This window comes from Narcine bancroftii, chromosome 13 (assembly GCF_036971445.1).
Source record: "Narcine bancroftii isolate sNarBan1 chromosome 13, sNarBan1.hap1, whole genome shotgun sequence".
Taxonomy (NCBI): Eukaryota; Metazoa; Chordata; class Chondrichthyes; order Torpediniformes; family Narcinidae; genus Narcine; species Narcine bancroftii.
In genome coordinates this window covers 26,556,164-26,578,976 of record NC_091481.1, presented here as the reverse complement: position 1 = coordinate 26,578,976, position 22,813 = coordinate 26,556,164, and the positions used below count along the sequence as shown (strand labels likewise).

General features: G+C 36.5%; 1 protein-coding gene across 1 annotated transcript in view; it reads right to left on the bottom strand.

Moving 5' to 3' along the window:
• The window catches only part of LOC138748013 (mucin-2-like), a 57,518-nt gene that overhangs the window by 3,033 nt on the left and 31,672 nt on the right, over positions 1-22,813 (bottom strand). The window contains exons 35-50 of the mRNA XM_069907713.1: positions 21,831-21,887; positions 21,383-21,430; positions 20,043-20,090; positions 19,240-19,308; positions 17,637-17,684; positions 16,356-16,717; positions 14,970-15,141; positions 14,628-14,860; positions 10,446-10,629; positions 9,787-9,997; positions 5,908-6,086; positions 4,904-4,973; positions 4,688-4,794; positions 4,516-4,547; positions 2,552-2,662; positions 993-1,044 (exon numbers count right to left, since the gene is read on the bottom strand). Of these exons, the coding sequence (XP_069763814.1) occupies positions 993-1,044; positions 2,552-2,662; positions 4,516-4,547; positions 4,688-4,794; positions 4,904-4,973; positions 5,908-6,086; positions 9,787-9,997; positions 10,446-10,629; positions 14,628-14,860; positions 14,970-15,141; positions 16,356-16,717; positions 17,637-17,684; positions 19,240-19,308; positions 20,043-20,090; positions 21,383-21,430; positions 21,831-21,887 (1,983 nt within the window). The remainder of the gene's footprint in view (positions 1-992; positions 1,045-2,551; positions 2,663-4,515; positions 4,548-4,687; positions 4,795-4,903; positions 4,974-5,907; positions 6,087-9,786; positions 9,998-10,445; positions 10,630-14,627; positions 14,861-14,969; positions 15,142-16,355; positions 16,718-17,636; positions 17,685-19,239; positions 19,309-20,042; positions 20,091-21,382; positions 21,431-21,830; positions 21,888-22,813) is intronic.

Here is a 22,813-nt window from a genome sequence, read left to right as displayed (position 1 = left end):
TGCCTATCAAGGGAGTTCTGAAGACAGGGCTGTTGATGCTAATCAACATTTAACTCCTATATGTGGAGGGCCAGCAAGGTAAGTCCTCTGATGTAAAACAGTTGAATGTGGATGGGCAGGGATCACTGGTGTGTCTCTGCAACAGGCTGAGTTCCGATATCTATCTCAAAGTTTTTAAGTACTTCATCAATAGAATTTGTTTCAGCCATAAAGCTTAGAAGCAGAGCTTGAAACTTATAACTGGTGTATAAACCTGTGAGGAACATGTCTTGATTCAGTCTCCTCTAATACAAGACATAATAGAAAACCTCATGATTCAGCACAAGCAGTTTTATGGCTGTTAAATACTTGAGAAATATACTGTTGTCTAATGGAACTAATTGGTTTCTCTGATTCTAAATGTACTCATCTTTATATAGGGCATAATGTGTATAACTCATGGTTACCATACTGCCCAGGGAAGTCTAGAGCAAGGGGGTCACTATTTCAGGATAAGGTTAAGCCATTTAGGATTGAAATGAGGAGAAACTTCTTCACTCAGTTGTGAACGTGGACCCATTCCACAGAAAATTGTTGAGGCCTGTCATTAAATATACAGGCATACCTGCTTTAGGAAGGTAGAGTCTTCCTGAAAAACTGTTCGTAAACTTAAAATTTGTAAAGCGATTTTTGTAAAAGCGAAAACCCATTATAATTTATTTGTAAAAGTGAATACTGGTTTATTCGTATAAGTGAATTTTTGTAATTCAAGTATTCAAAAAGTGGGGTTAATCTGTATTTAAAGGGGATGGTGAATTTACTTATGAGTAAAGGGGTCAAGTGATCTGGAGAAAAAGCAAGAACAAGGTATGATCAGTCATGATCAAACTGAATGATGGTACAGGCACAAAGAGCTGAATAGCTTACTCCTGCCCTATTTTCTACAGTTCCATATATACTACACATAAGAATATAAATGACAATACATTTTGCTTTAATTAAAAACTACTTACATTCCTGGGGACAGTCATAGCAACAGTGGTATTTATCCCATATCTTGGAAGTCTAAATAAAAAAATATTGAATTATCACTGTTGTATACGTTTAATTTAAATGTCAATTGTCAAGTGTTATTTCTCCAAATTACACAGAATATACAAATGAGATGTTGGCAAAAAATAAGTTCCTGTTAAATTAAATGTGACCAATCACCTTTTTGAAACATGATTAAATTGTAAGGTTGCAATTTAAAGAATTATTCCAGTTATCTGCAGCAAGGCTTGTACTGTGATACAAGTATTTATCAAGCTGGGTAAATTTAATATGGCAGTTTTGGGTAAATAGCCAATTTACATTTCCAACTTGTATTTTTTTAAAAAACACACTTTGATCTGTTTCTTTCCACTGATTTTGGATTCTGTTGTCTACCATGACAATCATGGAGAAATTATGATCATATTTTGGAATTTTGTTTCACTGTCATTCAATCATTTATCAATTGCATACTCTGTAATTTTTAAATGGATACTTTGACCAAATTTGCATATAATTGCAATGCTCTGAAATGAAATGCAAGGCTTGGAGCATCAACAGCAAGTCCTACCAGCTTGATATGGCCAAGAATCATTGTAAAATGAACTCTTCTCAACTCATTAATGTTTCTTTATCCAAAGTTTACAATTATAACAATGTTTATTGTCATAAGCCTCACAGAGTCATCCCATATGAACAGAACTGTGTTAATGAAATTGATTTGCTTGACCTGCTTTAGCTGGGAGGGAGAGGAGCCAGTGGTCAAACAAAATGTTGGATCCACTGCCAGGTTAAATTTAGCACATCTAAATGTAAATGATGGCTCCTCTTATTCTGTCCCACTGTCTGAATTGTTTCTATGGTAGTTTATCACCCTGATGTTTGCACATTTGTTGTTTTAGGGTCAATTTGTAATTTGTTGCCTACATATCAGACACTAATGAGATAACCCAATACTTAATTGACAAAAAGCTTTCAATTCAACCGTAGGTCAGAAATCATCCCAATAAATTGAGCACAATTAGGGTTAGGGTAAGGTAAACTAAGGTAAATCTTGGTTACAAAGATGAATTGGTAGAATTTTGGCTTCTGCACAATATGAATCGCAAAAGGATTGTGTTAATTCTCTGCACTACTGTAACTACCAGTAATCCTTTGAATATTAAGATTTTTAAAAATCACTGGTAGAATTTTCCTACAGCTATCCTTTTATGTTTTCCATCCATTGGTCAAATCAGAATTTTTGAAAAATCACAAGGGACAAAAAAACATAAAAGGGTGGAAATGCTCAGGAGGTCGGGCAGCATCTCTGGAAAGAGATAACCTTTCATGTTGAAGACACTATTTCAGAACCCTTTTTCTGACGAATGGCCTTTAACCTGAAATATTAACTCTATTTCTCTTTCCAGAGATGCTGCCCGACTGCTGAGTGTTTCAATCACGCTCAAATTTCATTAAGATTTCCAGAAACTGCAGATTTTAGAATTTTTCAGAACCATCAGTGCGATGAAAGTTGAGTTAAAAGGAATAGAGTACAAACCTCTTTACAACTTGGGCGAGAGAAACATACTGTTTTAATCTCTACCACCACACCTTGTAAGCATGTGAAGTGAATACATGTATCATTGGGATGAGACCAACGTTCACCTTCCTAAAGGAGAAAAATATACAAATTGTCACAAATACATTTTAATACAAGACAGATCTAGCTGCTTATGGCAGTAAATATTTAATTTTAATTTTTAGAGATACAGCATTATTTGGGCAGTGCAGGCTCCTGGGCCAGAAGGGCCCAATGAGCCTACTAACCCGTATATCTTTGATTCGTGGGAGAAAACCAGAGCACCCAGAGGAAACCCACGTGGACATGGAGAGATTGTACAAATTTCTCACAGACAGGTCACTGGTGCGGCAGTAGCATTGTGGGCTGACTGCTGTGCTAACCATGTGATTCAGAAAGATAGATTTTTAGATAGTTAACATCAGATGATGAAACATTGAACTTGTATCACCATTTCTTCTCAGTAAGTACGTAGAAATTAGATGAGGTTCGATACATCCCCTTTACAACAATTCAGAGTCAAGCTCATAAATGCAGCTGATGATAACTGGTTATGGGAGGAGAACATTTTCTCATCACAGACAATGAAGATTTACATGAAAAACCTTTACAGGATTACAAATGTATTGATAAATCTTTGTGAAACACTAAATAGTGTGTGTTTTACTGCTCCTAATGAAAGCATAATCTGAAAATAATTCCCTTTTTTCTCATTAAGGTAAAGGAATTTCTTCTTGAAACTCTTCCTGATCAATATATCTCACATAAGCCAATAATCAAGGCAACTGGAATGCATCAAAGCTGGCCGACTATTGTTGGACACTGACACGAGAGGCATCAGATGTAGAGTACAAAACAAAAATCAGTGGCAATCAGTGAACTGGTGCGGACTCGAAAGGCCAACTTGGCCTGTTTACGCTCCGTTAATGGTTATATGGTTATTGTGATGAGATTAGGTTGGTTTTGAAATATATGAACAGTTCTGACAAAGGATCTTCAACTCAGAAAATTAATTCTGCCTCTTTGCCACAAGTTCTGCTGCTGAACTTCCGGGCATTTCAACATTTTCTAGTTTTATTTAAAATTTTCATTGACTCGTTTATTTTGATTTTTAAACATAATGAAGATCCCACTTATCTGAATGACCAAAGACACCAGTTCCATCCTGGGAAATTTAGTCCAAGAGTGTCAGAAACAATTCATAAAACATTTCCATAGTCATGTCTGCATAAATTCTCCATGTACTTATTCCTAATGTGTGGGCTTCCCAGAAGAAATTAAGCTGAATTATATATTGGAAAAGCCAATGCTTGATTGATTTATTTTTCCCTTGTTTGGACAAATTTGAGCTAAATCAGGAAATTAACAATCTTTTTTCTTTTTGACATTGATCTTTGAGAGAGTAAGTCAGGCAAATAAAACCTGATAGCACTGGAAGAAAGAGCAATAATCAGAGGGAAAACATTTAAGATAATAAACATTAGAAGAAAGAGGGAAATGAAGAGAAAGGATTTTCTGCCAATGAATTGTTTGAATCCACAATATATTCCTTCAAAATACAATGGATGCAGATATAATGGTAATTTTCAAAGAGAATGAGGTATATATTTTTCATATTGTAGAATCTGGGGAAGGACCATGAATTGGATAGTCACAGACATGAAGTTACTTCCTTCCATATTATAAATTCAATGAATCATATTTGAGCAATTTTACCATGTTACATCAAAGTTTCATTGTTGAGGTTTTCATAATTTGACTCGAATAATAAAACCTGAATCATGATCAATTAGAATAATGCTAATGAACTGAAACTATAAAATAGGACAGATCTTTCTCTTGGCAAATTGTGTTTTGATATTCACTTAACATCGTAATTACAAGATGTAATTCAATAAAAAGATAGATCAAAATAAAGCATTACATTTTTTTCAAGTACTCACGTTTCTGAATTTTCCTGAACTATCTCTGCATCCTATAGAAAAATGAGGTAATATGCAATTAAATATGTGCCAACTTTCTCAATCATAGGAAATGTCCAGAGGTTTTTATAAAAATGATTTTAATTGGGATTTATAAATATTAGTGACTTTTCATGGAAATACAACAACTTACCGATGCATGAAGGAACACATTGGGTCTCATCTTCAGATAGCATCATTCCTTCTGGACAAAAGCAACCCTCAGTAGGGTCATCAAATTTCTCTCCAAATATCATCATACTGGAAAAATTATAGTTATTTATTAAATTATAATTTCAAACAACATAGACTTGCCATGAGAAGTGTGGAACTGATTTTTAAAATATATAGTCTCTGACATAATACTTACTTGTTCTGACAATAATTGTGATTATAACTGGAACAGGCTTTATAGACAAAACCATCTGGACAAACATAGTCTGAAAACAGAATGAAAATAAAATAATATTAGATACAGAGCATTTAGAGAATACAACATTGAAATTTGTTCTATCTACATTTTAAAAAAAATTAAACATTGTAACAGGCCATTTCAGCCCATGAGTCCATGCTGCCCAATTTACACCTCATTAGCCTACATCCCTTGTATATTTTGAACTGTGGGAGGAAACCGGAGCCCCTGGAGAAAACCCTGCAGACATGGGGAGAACGTACAAATTCCTTAGAGACAGCGCGGGATTTGAACCGTGGACCAGTCCTGATCGCTGGCTCTTTAAAGGCCTTCTGCTAAGCGCTACGCCAACTGCATTTGCATTTAGAGGCTTATTTTTCTTCTTTACCACTGGAAAATATTCCATAAGCAATAGAGTTAAGGATGCAGAGGATTAGAAATAATATAGCAATGATTTTAAAGTACACGCACTTCCTGCCTAGTTATCCTACATCCTTGAAGTTCCATACTTGATTAGTTGGTGTTACCTATACAAGTGTACCTTTAAGAACTCAATATAGAAATGATAGGTGACTTTTGAAACAATATTATACAAGAGGCTGTCACTGGTTGTGATTTCATTGAGGTCTGTAAGAGTGTCTTGTGTTTTTATCTTCATTATCTGAGTAATTTACAACATGAAAGGGCTGCAGTTGTAAGCGCAGCAATAGTTAGAGATTGTGGCTGTTGTTCAGCAATAGCCACACAAAGGTTCCATATCTGATTTCATGAACTGAAATTATTTCTCTGAATCCAATCAGTATTCCTGCAGGATTAATGTTGGTAAATTTAGTACCAGGTTCAGTTGTCCGATTTCTAAAATAATTCTGATTCATGCCACACAAGCCAAACAGTAAGACACACAACTTCATAAAGTTTCAAAGCTAAATTTTAATCCTTAAGAATAATACCATGACACTCACCACATAGTCCTTTTGCAGACTTTCTCCAGTCAACACATGTCCCAACACTGCTACATTGTTGGGCAGCTGCTTCCAGGCTGGAACAATCAGTTTCACTGGATTCCGTTTTGCAGTTGTCAAACTGACATGATTGGATGAAGGAGTCAAAATATTTCATGTTTCGACAATTGCTGAATAAACTGTAGAAATGGAATATAAAGTACAACTTCATATATGCAAAAATGATTCCACATCCAAGAAAATATAACAAAACTGCAATAACAATAACATTATATTGCATTTTACAAACATTAGAAATTCCTTTCTCTACTGTTTTACACCATTCTTATGTATGTAATCAGTGTTAAAAATCAGTATTAAAATATATCATGGGAAATTCTGAGCAACTGCAATATATATTTGAGCCAGGTCTCTAGAAATGCTGGTTATATGCAATTTTTCATATGCCTGAATAATGCAGACATTCCCTTACTCATCTCTGACCTTACTGAACTCGCAATGGAGTTTGACAATCAGCTTGAGGCATTTTTGCAGGAAAGTGCTGACCTCATTGGCATTGGCTGAAGACAATTTGGCTGGTCCCGATATGCTTTGATGCCATCATGTCTCTATCGCAACTGTAATCACCTGGTCTTGGAAAGGGAATGTCCTGGAAACAATATGCTCTAGCCCCAAAGTCTCACCTAAGAATGAGGTATGTTGTCAAATTTCTCAGTACTAAAAACAGAATTCAGAAATAAAAACAAATAATGTTGTTAGGACTGGATAACTTGCTAGTCCAATTATGCTGTCTACTCATTGTCCAGTCTGAATTTTGTGCTAAAGCCTTGGGTAATAGTAGCATGAATGTCCCTTTAACATCAATTTCTGTGTTAAAATAATTTGCCAAGAGGATTAATGTAAAAAAAATGTTTGATGTTTATGTTACTGTCATCCATTTATGCGCATAAAGGTTATCAATAAAATCTTCAGCAGTCCCCTTGCAGGGACCATGCAGTCCCTTGCAGGGACCATGCAGTCCCCTTGCAGGGACCATGCAGTCCCCTTGCAGGGACCATGCAGTCCCCTTGCAGGGACCATGCAGTCCCCTTGCAGGGACCATGCAGTCCCCTTGCAGGGACCATGCAGTCCCCTTGCAGGGACCATGCAGTCCCCTTGCAGGGACCATGCAGTCCCCTTGCAGGGACCATGCAGTCCCCTTGCAGGGACCATGCAGTCCCCTTGCAGTCCCCTTGCAGGGACCATGCAGTCCCCTTGCAGGGACCATGCAGGACCATGCCGATGTACTATCAGATGATACTTTTTATTGTCATGTAATAAAACAGAAATGTGATACTACACAAGATTGCCTTTAGCCTGCTATAAAGTAGACAAATATTCACCATTAGCATTGCCTGGCACCCCTTACAGTCAGAGAAACAGAAGCAAAAACGATTCTGCTCACAGTCACTGAGTGTCTGTGGATTTGTCTCCAGTGCTTCCACAGCCTCAGCTGCCTCACAAGACTCCAGTTCAGTTCAAAGCATCAGCAACCTGTCCAGATCCAAACCTTTGAGATGATGAGTAAGTCTGCAGTGAGCCTTTCTTGCCCTCAGCACCCACTTAAATCATTGTTCCAATACCTGGTTCTCATGAGCCAGCCTCCAGCAGCCCTTAGCCTGGTACTAGTCCTTTGACCTCAAGTTGCCAACAGCTTGCTGCCTGTGTGTGTCCTTCAGCCACTGAGCCGCTCACTGATCCACCACTGTGATCATCGTCCTTAGGGACATCTCCTCTACTTCTTTTTCTCAACATGTGGTGGGGGGTGGGGGGTGGGAGGTGCAGGTGGTTTCTCCCGGTTACTGGTGCACTGCTCCTTTGGAGTCCACAACCCCTCATGACCGCTGCTGAACAAAGGCATTCCATCTTGGGGCCAGACCCCTGTGGTCATAAGGTTTTAAATAAAACTCCATCAGATCTTTTAACAGGCCATTTAAAGTCTATACGGAGCCACTGGCAGTAGGACTGGGCGATCAGATGCTTTGGAGGAGTGTTGTGTCTTTGCTCTCCACCTACCTCAGGTCCACATAGCAACAGTGCTGCCATTGCAGCAGCTCCAGCAGCGTTGATCTTTTTTTCCCCACATCATGTTGGGAATGGATGTAAGTGGGGGGCAGGGGTGGAGGTGCAAGGGTAGCAGAGCAGTTGAGAACTATTAACTATTAAATTAACCAACTTGGATTGCCTGACCACATTTATTTCTCATTTCCTGAGACTGTGATTTAACTTAATTTAGACATACAGCACAGTAACAGGCCATTTCGGCCCACAAGTCCATGCTGCCCAATTTACACCCAATTAAGCCACACCCCTGGTTCATTTCAAATAGTGGGAGGAAACCGGAGCCCCTGGGGAAAATGCACACAGACACAGGGAGAACGTACTAACTTCTTTCAGACAGCGCGGGATTTCAAACCTGGGCCCGATTACTGGTGCTAACCGCTATGCCAATCGTGCTGCCTAGATACTTCATCAAATACACATCAGATGCACAGTTCCCTGTCAAGATATTTAATCATGAATTTCGGTTAATTACAAATCAGAAGCCAAACCATGTCAGAGCAGAAGAGTATATATGGGACAATTTAGTGAAAGAAATTTCCACTCCACAGTGTGCAGCACTAAGAACATTGCCTGCATTTCAGATATCACCTGCTTCCCCATTGGTCTAAATCAGGTTGCGACATGACAGCAATATTGACTGTATTGGGAGGGATATGCTTTGCTGGAAGAGAAAATAAATCTAAACATTAAGGAGAGTGTAGTATTCTATCAAAAGCACTGAGGGAACAATAAATATACCATGAGATTTATCAGCAGAATCAAGCTATTCAACCCATCAAATCTGCTCAAGCATTTTAATGATGATTGATGTATTTTTCCTCTCAACCCCATTCTCCTGCCTTCTCTCCATAACCAAAACTATTAACCTCAGCTTTAAATCAACCAAATTACTTGGCCTCCAACAAATTTCACAGATTCACCACCTTCTGTTTGAAGAAATTTTTCTGCATCTCTGTTCGAATGTTTCTCAGATGAATCAGAATTCGAGATGCTCAATTCCAAATTCAGAGGCTGAAGCACGAAAATCAAAGTTGCCACTCCAATGCAAAATAAATAAGATTTTAAATCATTTCCATTTGCTCTCTGAATACGGTTCCATTACATATTTTTAAATTAATTAAACACAGGACTTATCTTTGATGTCCAAGTTGTGGTGTCTTCATTTAAGAAACATTACAAAGAAACAAAAATGCTAAAAACAATAAAAAAAAGATGACACTGAGCTTCCAGCTGCTTGTAACTTTAATTTTCTATCACACTCCTTGATTGACCTCTTGACCACCCTCTTATCAATTGCAATGAAGCTCAACACAAGCAGAAGGAACCAAATCTTTCAATGTGTGTGCGACCTTTTCTGTCAGAACTGGCCAGTTTTGAAGTAAAAACAGGGAATGTCATGGTTACTTAGAATATGGGATAGATTTTCTGGGTAGGGTACTATTGGCATTTCAGGGTTGTGAACTTTCACAATAGGGATGTTGTCAATCTGGGCTTTTTATGTCTGGGCTATCAGGTCTGTTCCCTTCATGCGATCTTGCCTGCTAAATTTTACCAGCCTTTTCTGACCTTTTTATTCAGATTTAAAACATGCTATTTTTGGTTTTCAATCACTCGCCCTCTCTGCTATAGCCATTTTTACTCTTTTCACATATGCTTATTGATCTCCTGGACTTTTATAGTATTCTTTTCTCAGAATTTTAAGCAAGAGTAAAGTTCAATGAAGTCATCAATGAATTATAACTACATTTCAAAGAAATTTCATGGAACAGTACATACTTTCCATTTAGAATATCACACACAGTTGTACGGTTACATTTTGGAGGAGAGATAGGTGGACTGCAAGGCACATTTGTAGGACCTGCTCTACATTCTGGTTTGTTAAGTTCATCGACCTTCCAGTCAAATCCAGTTTTGTGACAGCAGGTAGGAGGCTCTATTTTTCCATTCCTTCTTTTACATTCATCACTCACATTTCTGGATACACTACCTGTGAAACAGGAATACTTTCTATAAGCAAATAAAATCCATTTCTAAACAATACAATATATATATTTTTACAAGTGTAAACATTATATTCACACGCTGTAAAAAAAAGCAAAGAAAAAATGCTTGAAAAAAGTTACAAAGTGGATAAGTAGTTTAAAGAAGTTTGACTTATGTGTATCAAATATATTATTGCAGAAGAAATGTTCAGATTTTAATCAATAAATTTAATGAGCTGTTATGCCATTATACCTGTGCAGTGAACTGGAATTCATGGTCTATGTATTGCTCAGATGGTTGGCTCCACCATCACCTACCCCAATATAATCAGTCGCACTACAACCTGCTCTCAGTGAGAGTAAATTAAGAGGAAGAAACCAGCACAATTACAATTCCATTGTTTGATCTTTTTTGTGTCTCGGAGCATCATGTATGAACAAAATATCTCATACCGCATTGTCCTTGTGTATTGTCAATGAAATACTCTTCTGGCACTTGAATCTTGATGTGATGTTTGTTACCAATAATAGTGGCTCGAATTTCAGGAATATTAATGTGTACATTGACACCCTTTGTCGAGATATTAATTCCGGCTACATCATATGGTAAGCTCACAGCGATTCCATTGAATGTCACCTAATGATGATTTTTTGAAGACTTTATTTAACATTTTATAACATGAATACAATAGAGAATTACATTTAAAGAAAAATAGAAAAAAAATTAAGGTATGATTACAATATTACATCAGAAAACTACACAAAATAACCCCCCCCTCGTTAATTGTAACACAATATATAGTCTAACTTAAAATTAGTCCAACCCTCCCCCCCAAAATAAAGAGTGAAGAGTTAATAAAATTGACATTATATATGGAAAAAAAATACCCACTTACAAAAAAAGATAAAACTTAACCTAAAAAAAATTCTAACAACAACAAAAAACAAAAAAAATGTCAATACTAAAATATCACGCTTAAACATATATTTAAATCAAACTTAAATGCATATAATTAGCAAACAGAGTCCACTTTAACTTATAAAAAGACATCTTATCCAGAATTGAAAAAGATATCCTTTCCATAGTCAAACAAAATTTCTTTTCCAAATACCACTTATCTAAAGTTAGTATATTTCTATCTTTCCAAGTAAGTGCTATACATTTCTTAGCCACAACTAAAGCTAAATAGATAAATGAAATCTGATAATCCTCTAAACCTAAATCAATTAATGATTGCATGTTCCCGAATAAAAATATATCGGGATCTAATACAAGATGGATATTATATAAACTGTTAAAAACAGATTGAATACCTTTCCAAATCTGTTGCAATCGATCACAAAGCCAAACAGTGTGCAAAAAAGTATTGGCCGTCTGATCACATCTAAAACAAGAATCCAACTTACTAAGACCAAATTTTTTTAATTTCTCCGGCATTAAATATAGCTGATGAATAAAATTATAATTAATCATCGCTAGTCTAGCATTAATTAATTTCCGAATACTATTCTGACAAATTTCCATCCAAGCACCTAATGATGATTGATGAAAAATTGCAGAAATAATAACAATTTAAACAATAATCAGATTTCAATAGGATTTTTACAACTTCTGTACAGTAGGATTTTCTTTTGTTTCTTGTTGCTGAAGCAAAAGTTTAAAAAAATTGAGCTAGGGCAGCTGATTTAAAAGTGGTTGTCAGATTTTTTTTTACCCTAACATACACATTAAAAGGGTATAGCCAAGAGTGGGCAGGTAAGCTAGCTGCTTACAGAGTAGACAGGCAAAGACTCCAATTAGCCAGAGCTCATAATGGCTTCATGGCAGACAGATGACTTTCAGATGATCAATAAAAACCATCATCAGGTAGGTCTCATGAATGCATGTTTCAATTATGGTTTGTGCAGTAAGGGTATATCAGAAGCTTGTGCCAATTTGCAAATCTCAGCATATCCCAAGAAAGAGATCAATTAGTCCCAAAGAGTTGAATTGTGCTCGTCTCAAGCCAGACACCAGAAAATGCTTTTAATGCCTATTTGCTTCAGATAGTGTCATTGGCCCTTGACCTTCTCAAAATCAGGCAATGATATCTGAAATGTGAATAGGTGACTGCAATGTAGTCCAACAGTCTCAGACTAGAATGATTCACATAAATTACAGTATGAAAGAAAATAGCCCTGGGGATGGAGAATCTGTGTCAAAACTGTCACAGATAATGAAGTTTTAAATGTCTCTGGCATTGAGATATTCATGTCATTAACTAATTAACTAAGTAAGTAATTAACTAATTAAAAAATCATGAAATAGAATAAATCAAGTTTTAAAAGACATAAATGAACACTTAAAATTAAAGATGACATTTACTTAACCATCCCTTCATCTCCAGATCACCATTAACCATTAACATCAATGGGATCTGTGATCTTACACAAAGCCAAACACAGCATAGAATACAAAATCCAATTCCAAAGCATAATACTTAATCACAGCAAGACATGACTCATTGTTCGGTAATGCTGAAGACTTACAGAACTTAAAATGTCTAAATGCTTTCAGAATTCTCAACCAGAGCCAATAGGTTTCAGCTGAATGACAGCAGAGCAGAATTAGTCTCCCAAATTAAAAATAACTCAAGAATATCCTTGGAGAAATTGAAATAGGCCCTTTGGCGCAAGTTACATATGTGAACTTGAAACACTTTAAAATCGCTGGACAGGTCAAGTTTTCAATGAACTCTATATAAGTAAAATCAGAAAACAATCGAGTTTTCATATTAGTTGATCTTTCTTCAGAATAAGGAATAATGAAAAGTAAAAGATGTCTCAAGGTATAAAGAAATGGGTGAGGGAAAGTGAGTGAAAAAGAATGTCTTAGGATGAGTTACAGGACAGAAAAGATTGAATGACAAAAGAATGATAAATTGAATGGAGGTGGGAATAGAGAATGAGAAGTTATCTGGTGAAAGTGTAAATACCAAATATGACAAACGTTATTCATGGAATGTGGATTAAATGTTGCATGTCTGGAATACAAGTGTTTGAATGTGAATTATTCTGAAAATGCTGGATGATGGTAAAACTAAATTGATAAGTTTAATTTTCCTATTGTAACAGTTCATGTTCAGCTTATGGAAATAAAACATGAAGAGGAAAAAAATCAAGATTCCTCCTCTCCCCACAAAAAAGAACAGTTTGAAAATCTATCACAAAAACCAGAAATATTCAAACTGCTGAGCAAGAAGATGAAGTGCCATTCCACAAGCTTGGATCGAAGTTCAGTGTGACAGTTCCAGAGCCCAAAGACTGATAGGTCAGTGTGGGATTGGGATGCAAATTAAAGAGACAGGAAGCTCAGGGACACGTGTGGAATTAATTCTGGTGCTCAGCAAAACAATCTTGAGTTGAGTTTTTCAAATATAAAGGAGGCCACATTGTGAAGACCAAATGCAGAATACCAAATCGGAAGTGCAAATGAATATCCCTGAATGGTGGGAAGGGAGGAGGTGAAAAGGAAAGTGCTGCATTGGCTTTGATTACAAGGGAAAGGACTGGAAGAAGGGTGGGTGGTTAGTGGGAATGGAAGATTAGATCAAAGAGTTATGAGTGAACTGCTGAAAAGGGAGGAGAGGAGAGGTCCAGGAAAAATCTCTCCTTGTATGTACCTGGAGGAGAAGAGGTGCAAGCACATGCACAGGAAATGGATGAGATGTAGGCTTAGGTTTCATTAACAAGGTTAGAGAGGAAACTATGGATGTGAGTGGAAAGGAAGGGAAAGAACATAAGAAATAGGAGCAGGAGAAGGCTATCCAGCCCATCAAGTCTGCTCTGCAATTCAATATCATGGCTGATTTGATGATAGAATTATCTCCACCTATCTGCCTTTACCCCCCACATTCATTAATTCTCTTACTATGTAAAAAATCTATCCAACTTTGTCTTAAATCTATTTACTGAGGTAGCCTCCACTGCTTCAATGGGCACTACACTCTGGTCCCTTTTCCAGATCGTTTATTTTCGTCGTGAACAATCACAGGCCCAGCACCAATCCCTGCGACACAACGCTCACCTCTATCCCAACTCTCTGCCTTCTATGGGTTAACAATCCTCTATCCATGCTAATACATCACCTCCAACTCTTTCATCGTCCATCTGCTCCCCTTTATCTACTGTGCTCGTTTGATCCTCAAAGAACTCCAGTAAATTTGACAAACAGGACTCTGAATTGCAATATCAACTCTATTTCTTTTCACAGATAAAACCTGACCTGCTGAGCATTTCAAGCATTTCAGATTGCCAGAATCTGACTTTTAAATTTTTTTTTTATTGACTTGTTGACAATAAATTTCATGTTAGGATTCGGTGGAGCTAACTGGAATGGCCTTCCTATTTTAAAAATAATATTTCCCTCCTGGGAGTGTGGCAAAGAGCAACTCACATTTTAGTTGTAAACAAAACTAAAGGAGCAATTTACATCGATTTCTAACATGTTTGGAAATAAATGAAGCCAGATGTTAACAAATACAAAATACCAAAGAAAAATGGATATAAAAATGACATAATGGCTACAAGTGTGGAAATAGGTTTGTGAAATGACAAATATTTATGCATGAATAGATAGCAAAATTTAGTACTTACACTGAGTTGTTGTTGAATTGTTACTTTTATGACAATTGATTGATAATAAATAATTAACATTTGTTGACAGGATTTGAGCTTTGGTGATGTATACTCAGAATTATCAAGTAGCACAGAAAAATTGTATTTTGGTACAATTTCTTGCACAAGAATATGCACGCAATTTTCTAAGAAGTTGTAGAATACCCCGTCAAAGGTACGATAATATCGACCTCCCCAAATTTGACAATCATCTAAATTAAGAATAAAAAGTTAGATTCAGATATTAAGAAAAGGAAAGATGACTTGGCCATTTGGTATGCAATGTGATATTTTGTTGATGAATCAACAAAAAGGACTTACAATCACAATCCCATGTTGAACAGCAACCATTTTGAGTTTCCACTCTAACAGGTTTTAAACCACTGTAGCATTTTGGCTTCACAGGTACTTCACAAGCAATGTGTTCAATTTTGAACATTTCATCTTTAACACAAGTAAGGGTTGAACAGTTCTCTTCCCAGGTTTCATTGCACTATGGAAGAATTAAAATAAAATGGAGACATTGTCAACTTACAAATTTATGGAAATGTATTGACAAAATGTTCTTGTTGCTATATTTTTTTGTTGGCTTGGTTGATTTTTTTTTCAAGCTTAATTTAAATATGCTGGATTATCCCATGGGTCAAATGAGCCATAAATTATGATTATCTTGGCAATTTCAAAAATGTTTTGTTTTATTAATCATTTCATGTTGATTTCTCTCATTTTGCATAACTGCTTCTGAAAATATGAAAACATCTTTGGTAGTCCTATGACCAGTACACCCAATTGATTGCTCAGGAGTAGAAGATTATGCAGGGATAGGCAGAACCAAGACAGTAGAAAGACAAGGTGTAAGGGCTGGACTATTAGCAAAGCAATCTTGTGGCAAAGATCAATGATCCATTGAATTGTGTACAACTTCAGAAAGAACAAACATCAAAGCACACTTCTCTTTCCATTGGAATTGACTAATGTGAGTAAACCATAGCAAAAATAACTGAAATTCATCAAGCTTCTTTATGTTCCAAATATTGACACATGACATATGAAAAATTGAACACTAAATCACAAGAAAGGATATTCAAAGGGAAAATTATTTTTTTGTTCACATGGTGAGGATCTGAAGAGAGGTAAGTGAGCATGAGAGCAGTTAACTTCAGAATTCTAAACCCAGATGACTGAAAGCTACCAGTCATGAGAAAACATAGTTCTTGAATCATGATGGTGTTGATTATTAAGAGAAAAGACACAAAGGATGAGAATTTTCAATATGAGACGTTGATGGGCAGAAACCCAGTGGAGGTCAACCTTCATAAAAGGTGTTGGATGAACTCAAAGTGAAGCAGGTTAGAAATCAGAAACTTGACAGGAGCTAAAATAGATAAAAAGAGTAATCATTATGAACCAAGTGGATCAGCAATGGAATAATTAACTCTGGAAATAGCAAAAGAGCAAACAAAACGAAAAAAGCAGAGACAGGGATGCATGATGAGAGAATTGTAAGAAGTTAATGCTTTGGTGACATGAAGATGTGGTCAGAAAGAGTTAAATGGAAGGGTGGGAGAGCAAGGAGTGTCCCTGAGACAATGCTAAGATATAGACAATAAATTGCAATTATTTTTGATAACTGCAATGAAAAATTAGGAGACTTACAGTATTAATTTACTACCATGTCAAATTTGCATAATTAGACTGAACAATTACCTTTCTTGGTGGAAATGAATCACAGAAACAGTCTTCAGGAGAAGTAGTGGTAGGGACAGTTGTAGGTTCTTCGGTTGGCTCACAGCAAACACTAATTTTGTAGTCATTACACATATGCCCCACTGAATTGTCAGCGATGGTGCAGAGCAAACCAATGACTGTATTGCATGTCACAATGTCTGACGATAAACTTAGTGGCCAGTCAGGCTTATTGGCAAATTGGCACCGAATATTAGTAATGATATTAGAGGATGGACACATTTTATTGCCCATTGAGCTGAGCATTTCAAAATCATTTGGATTGACTGCAGATGGTGTATGATTATTAAACCAAGGAGACCAACTCCCTGAACAATATGGCTCTGTAATAAAAAAGAGGAAAAGGTAATGTAAAAAAGAGTGAAAATCATAAACATATCAAAGACAAGATTTAGGAAACATGTTTGAGCTTCAAAAGGAATCTTTCAAATTACAGGAGAAAAGAAAAGTGGGATATTATAAAATATTGGGGGAAATATTGATTGGTCTGAATTTAAATTAAATTTTCATTGTTAGAAAGGAAAACATTCATGCCACTCAGGGGGAAAAGTGGAAAGAGACATTTAACAATAAAAAAAATCAGCTCTTTGGTTGCTCGCACAATAGAATATCAAACACGCAGATCTTTCAGGCAGTCAAATGCAGCTGTGTTTCCAACAGCCACTTTGACAGCTTGGCCTTAACGTGCCAATAGATCAGCTCTTGCAGTTCAACATCTCACCTTGATACATCTGTATAATGAAATTTAAATGGTGACATATAACAATGCAAGTTGTTGCCAATTTCTCCTGAGGAAATACTGAAAATATGGGATTTAGAAAAGGCAGAAATAGTGCACTTTACATATGCTCACGACAAATGATCCCACTGAAGCATCAAAACTACAACTCTTTTCTGTTACCTGCTCTCAAGAAAATAAGTGCAATACTGAGAATGGATGAGTAATGTGTTGTTCAGTAAGTTGCTACAAATAACAGAATGAGTTATAATTCCATGATCAAATTATATCAGGTAATGTTTCCCATGCTCAGAGGGAGTGATAGATTTGAATATCTTTCAATTAAAGAAAATACTTTCAGAAGTGGCAAAATTCTGGACTGAAAATGAAGCCCAATAACGATCTGTGAAAATAAATAAAAAGCTAGAATAGAAGACAAATGGACTTTCCTAATGACAAGCTGAAGTTGAAACCAAACAAATATACTAATGGTCTGGCAGATAATGAAAGAGACGAAAAATTACCTGTAGTGGATGAAATGCTGGTTGGTGTCACAGTTGGAGATGTCTGTTCTGTAAAATATTAATCAAGCTCAAATCAGAAAGCAGCTTTCAAACATGAGATTACTTTATTTTCATGTAATAGTACAGAACATGTAATATGACATGAATATACCTTCTGCCAGCAGGAAGGCAGACAAAGAATTGCCATTAGTGTCGCAAAAGCACAGAAGAAAGAAAGAGAAGCAAAGGAAAGTGACTGCAGTGTATCTTCGGGGTATATTGTTTCCAAGAAATTCTAATATCAGTGAAAGAGTTGCCCTTCCCGATCACCAAACAAGAATTGATCCACAAGACTCTGGTCTAGGATGCATTTTATTCTGAGCTGAAATTCCAAATATTCAAGAAAGCCATAAAATTCAATGACTAACGGCAAGCTTGCAGTCTCAAAACCACCATTGTGTTACAACATTGTGTTACAAGATGATAGAGATCTTATTATCATCCAAATGCAAGTGTGCACGAGTCATGGGAAGTTTCGAACAGCCACTTTGATATCTTGTCCTCAAATGCACCAATAAGGAACTTCATTATCAGATCATCTCTGCATTCAACATCATCTTTCTACATTTCTACAATTCAAAGTAAACGTTGACATTTAACACTGCAAGTTATTGCTAATTGCCCCTGAGGACATACTGAAAATATGGAGATTCAGAAAAGGCAGAAGTGGCACACTTCACAACGTTGATTTTAGGGACGATGATTGTGAAGCATCAAAACTGCTCTGTTCTCTTATTTTTACAATCGTAGGACTGATGACCAAAGCCTCGTTCAGCAAGTTACTGCAAATAACATCATAAGTTATAAGTGCGTGATCAGATTATTTTGGAAAAGGTTACCCGTGGACAGAGGGAATGACTAATTTTAATAACTTTCAATGAAAAGAAAGCTTCACTGTCCATCAAATCGGGACTGAACATGAAGGCCAATAATGTTCTATGAAATTGAATATAAAGCTAGAGTAGAAGACAAGTAGATGTTCACAATGACAATCTGAGGGTGAAAGTAAACAAAAAAATACCAAAGTTCTGGCAGATAATGAAAGGAGGCAACACTTTGATATTGTGGAGGAAAAGAGCGTTGATGTGACAGTTGGAGAAGTTTCTGGAAATTAATAATCAAACTCAAATGACAAAGTGAAGTGATTCTTAAACTACTCAGAGTTCAAACATAAGATTTGTTTATGGTCATGTCATGGTACAAAACATGTCATGTGAAATGAAACTGCCATCTGCCAGGCAGACATTGATTTCCCATTGGTGTTGCATGTCACCCCTGAAAGTAATAGAGAAAGAGAAGCAAAAGGGAGTCCCTTCTGCATCTGTATTATTTGCACAGAATCCTAAGGTTAATGAAAGAGATACCCTTGCTCTGTCCAGCATCAAATCGACAAACAAGAATGAATGCACAAGACTCGGGACTGGCATATCTTTCACCTGAGCTGAAATTGCAAATATTCAAGAAAGCCAATAAAGTTCTATGACTAATTGCAAGCTTGCAGTGCCTAACACCATCATTGTGTAAAACGATCTCTTCATCAATATTGAGAGAAGGAATCACTCACTGGTTGTTGAACTGCTGGTTGATGAACTGCTGGTTGACTCAGTTGAAGTTGCCTCAGTAGTTGTTTTTGCTGAAAATAAAAAAAATGTTCATAATCACAACATTAATCTTGAAGAAGGACAGAACTGAGAAGATGTAAATGAGTCAGGACATATTGCACAGATGAAAAGACACAGTGCAAAACCATTTCAGCAGGTGATTCCTAATTTCCAATCATATTTGATGCGGCAATAATATTTTTTGAATGTTTTATATGTCCCACGAGTAAATCTTGAATCTAATGAGCATCCACAGTGACCAAGAGTGAAAGCCTCATACAACTCACTGTTGAAACGTTTCTGGTAAAAACAGAGTAATTGTTAAGAATGTGATAAGAATGGAGACATGAAAATATAATTCCTTTCACCACAGAACATCCACAAATGAAGATTCAAAAGCGAAAAAATTGTGGAGTCTCACAGTACTCATTCTTCGCCTTCAATCCTTCACCACTCCTCTGAGTCAGAATGAGGCATCTAGATCCTGATCAATAACCAAAAGATTGGCACTGTCTTGAAAGTTTGAAATTGAACTGCATGAGTTCATTACCAAGAGATGACTTGTTATTAATGGGTGATTTAAGCAGACATATTTCAAAGAAGAAAATTCCAATCAATGTATCGATGAAGAAATGATGAAAGATCCAATAATTATGCCATTAACCAATGGCATCTACTTAAACTGATGGTGAAACAACAAAAAATCTTAGAAAGATGGAATTAAACAAATACATCAAGTTACATATTGAAACAGGTGGACACTCACCCATGTAATAGGGAGTGGTGCTTGTTGACACGGTGGTAGTTACTTCTTCTGAAAAATAATTATGGTATTCATAATATCAGAACCAAACATGAACCTTAACTATTCAAGCAGTGCTGATCCATAAGCAGAAGTAAGATTTGTGGACAATATTGAAATATATTGCAAATACAAATGTGCCTGAGATAAAAGATCGCAATACACGAAGAGGAAAGCAATGGAGCAAAAGGCAGGAATTGCACATGAGGAAAGGCTGAGGGTGTTGTCCGCTTGGACTTGAGTCAGGCAAATGACAAGTTCCCGCCTGGGAGGTTAGTCAGGAAGGTTCAGATGCTCAGTTTTCATGGTGAAGTATTGCCCTGGATTTGACAATGGCTAGATGGGAGAAGCCAGAGAGTGGTGGTTGATTGCTTCTGAGATGGGTGTGCCTTAGTTGTGTGCCTCAATGCTGGGGTCATTATAGATTGTCATCTAGATCAATGTTTGGGATGATAACGTGGTAAATTGGATCAGAAACTTTGCATTCATCACTAAGACTGCAGGCAGGGTGGACAGCAAAGGAGACTTTCAAAGCTTGTTGAGGGATCCAAAGCAGCTTGAAAAATGGACTGAAAAATGGCAAATAGAATTTAATGCAGACAAATGTGAGGTTTGCTTTTGAAAAGACAACCCAAGAAAGGAACTGGTAGGCTCCTGTGGCGAGCAGTAGAACAGAGGGACCAGGGAATACTTAAAAACAATTCCCAGAAAGTGGCGTCAAATCTGGATAGGATTGTTAAGAGAATATTTGGTGCATCAGCTTTCAGGAGCTGGGGTGTTATGATAAAGTTGGATAAGATATTGGAGAGGACAAATTTGGAGTATGCTGTCTAGTTTCGGTCACTTAACAGCAGGAAAGATATTAATAATGAAAGAAGGAGTGTGGAGAAGACATACTAGGAAGCTGCCTGGACTTCGGGTAATATTGCAGCAAAAGGTTAAGCAGAATAGGACTTTATTCCGTGGAGGATAGAAAAATGGAAGGAGATTTGAGAGAGAAGTTTACAATTAATAAGGGTAAATTTAGAAAGGCTTTTTCAACTGAGGGTAGATTGGATACAAATCAGTGGACATGGGTTAAGAGTGATAGGGGAAAATTTGAGGTAGTCAAGAACTTCCTCTCACTTGTATCAGAGTGTTCCCAGGAATGAGCAGACCAAAATGTGAAGATTGATTTCATAAAATGAAACATTGAACTGAAGCAAAGAGGATGAAGACCAAATACAGAATATAGGTTTCTTATACAAGTTTGTGATATGAGAAAGGAATCTTGTTTGAAGTAATTGAGAAAGGGTAACACTAACCTGGTGTGGTGCTGGTGATCGCCTCTGTTGTTGGTTTTGTTGTTTTTTCTGTGAATGAATGAAGACATCAACATGACATTTCACATAGATAACACAAATCAAGAAGAAGAAAATAAATCAGAAGTACTATGGACTATAAAAAATATTTTGCATATTACTATCAGAAAAATCACTCTAAACAGAAATATCATTTACTGGGTAATTCAATGCATCACAGGTCATCTCTGCATGAAATCTGGATCATTTGATGAACATGGAATACAACTAAACTAGAATCCAGTTTGCAATGACTAATGATTGAAAATTCAAAAACAATATTGACAGAAGATTGCACAAAGGCCATTCTGACCTTTCCTCTGTGCTGGTAACTTTCTCTTTTAATTTAAGCCCATGCAAACATAGTTGGGTAAAAATATCTACCAATTAATTTTGAGAAAGCTTCACTCACCAGATGTGTAACTGGTGGTAGACTCAGTTGTGGTTTTCTCTGGAGATGTTGTTTGCTCTGCAAATTAAAATGTTGGCATCCATTATATTTAAGGATGAATTAGCATTGAAACAGGGCTAAAATATTCGAGAACCAGGAGATATCTTTCTATCATCCAAATGCAAGTGTGCACTAGTCATGGGATGTTTCTAACAGCCACTTTGATGACTTGTCTTCAAATGCACCAATAAAGAACTTAATTATCAGATCATCTCTGCATTCAACATGTCATCTTTCTACATTTGTACAATTCAAAGTAAACGTTGACATTTAACACTGCAAGTTATTGCAAATTGCCCCTGAGGACATACTGAAAACATGGGGATTAGAAAAGGCAGAAGTGGCACACTTCACAATATTGATTTTAGGAACGATGATTGTGAAGCATCAAAACTGCTCTGTTCTCTTATTTTTACAATCGTAGGACTTATGACCAAAGCCTCGTTCAGCAAGTTACTGCAAATAACATCATAAGTTATAAGTGCGTGATCAGATTATTTTGGGAAAGGTTACCCGTGGACAGCGGGAGTGACTAATTTTAATAACTTTCAATGAAAAAAAGCTTCACTGTCCATCAAATCGGGACTGAACATGAAGGCCAACAATGTTCTATGGAATTGAATATATAGCTAGAGTAGAATACAAGTAGAAGTTCACAATGTCAATCTGAGGGTGAGAGTAAACAAAAAAATACCAAATTTCTGGCAGATAATGTAAAGAGGCAACACTTTGCTATTGTGGAGGAAAAGAGCGTTGATGTGACAGTTGGAGAAGTTTCTGGAAATTAATAATCAAACTCAAATGACAAAGTGAAGTGATTCTTAAACTACTCAGAGGTCAAACATAAGATTTGCTTATGGTCATGTCATGGTACAAAACATGTCATATGAAATGAAACTGCCATCTGCCAGGCAGACATTGATTTCCCATTGGTGTTGCATGTC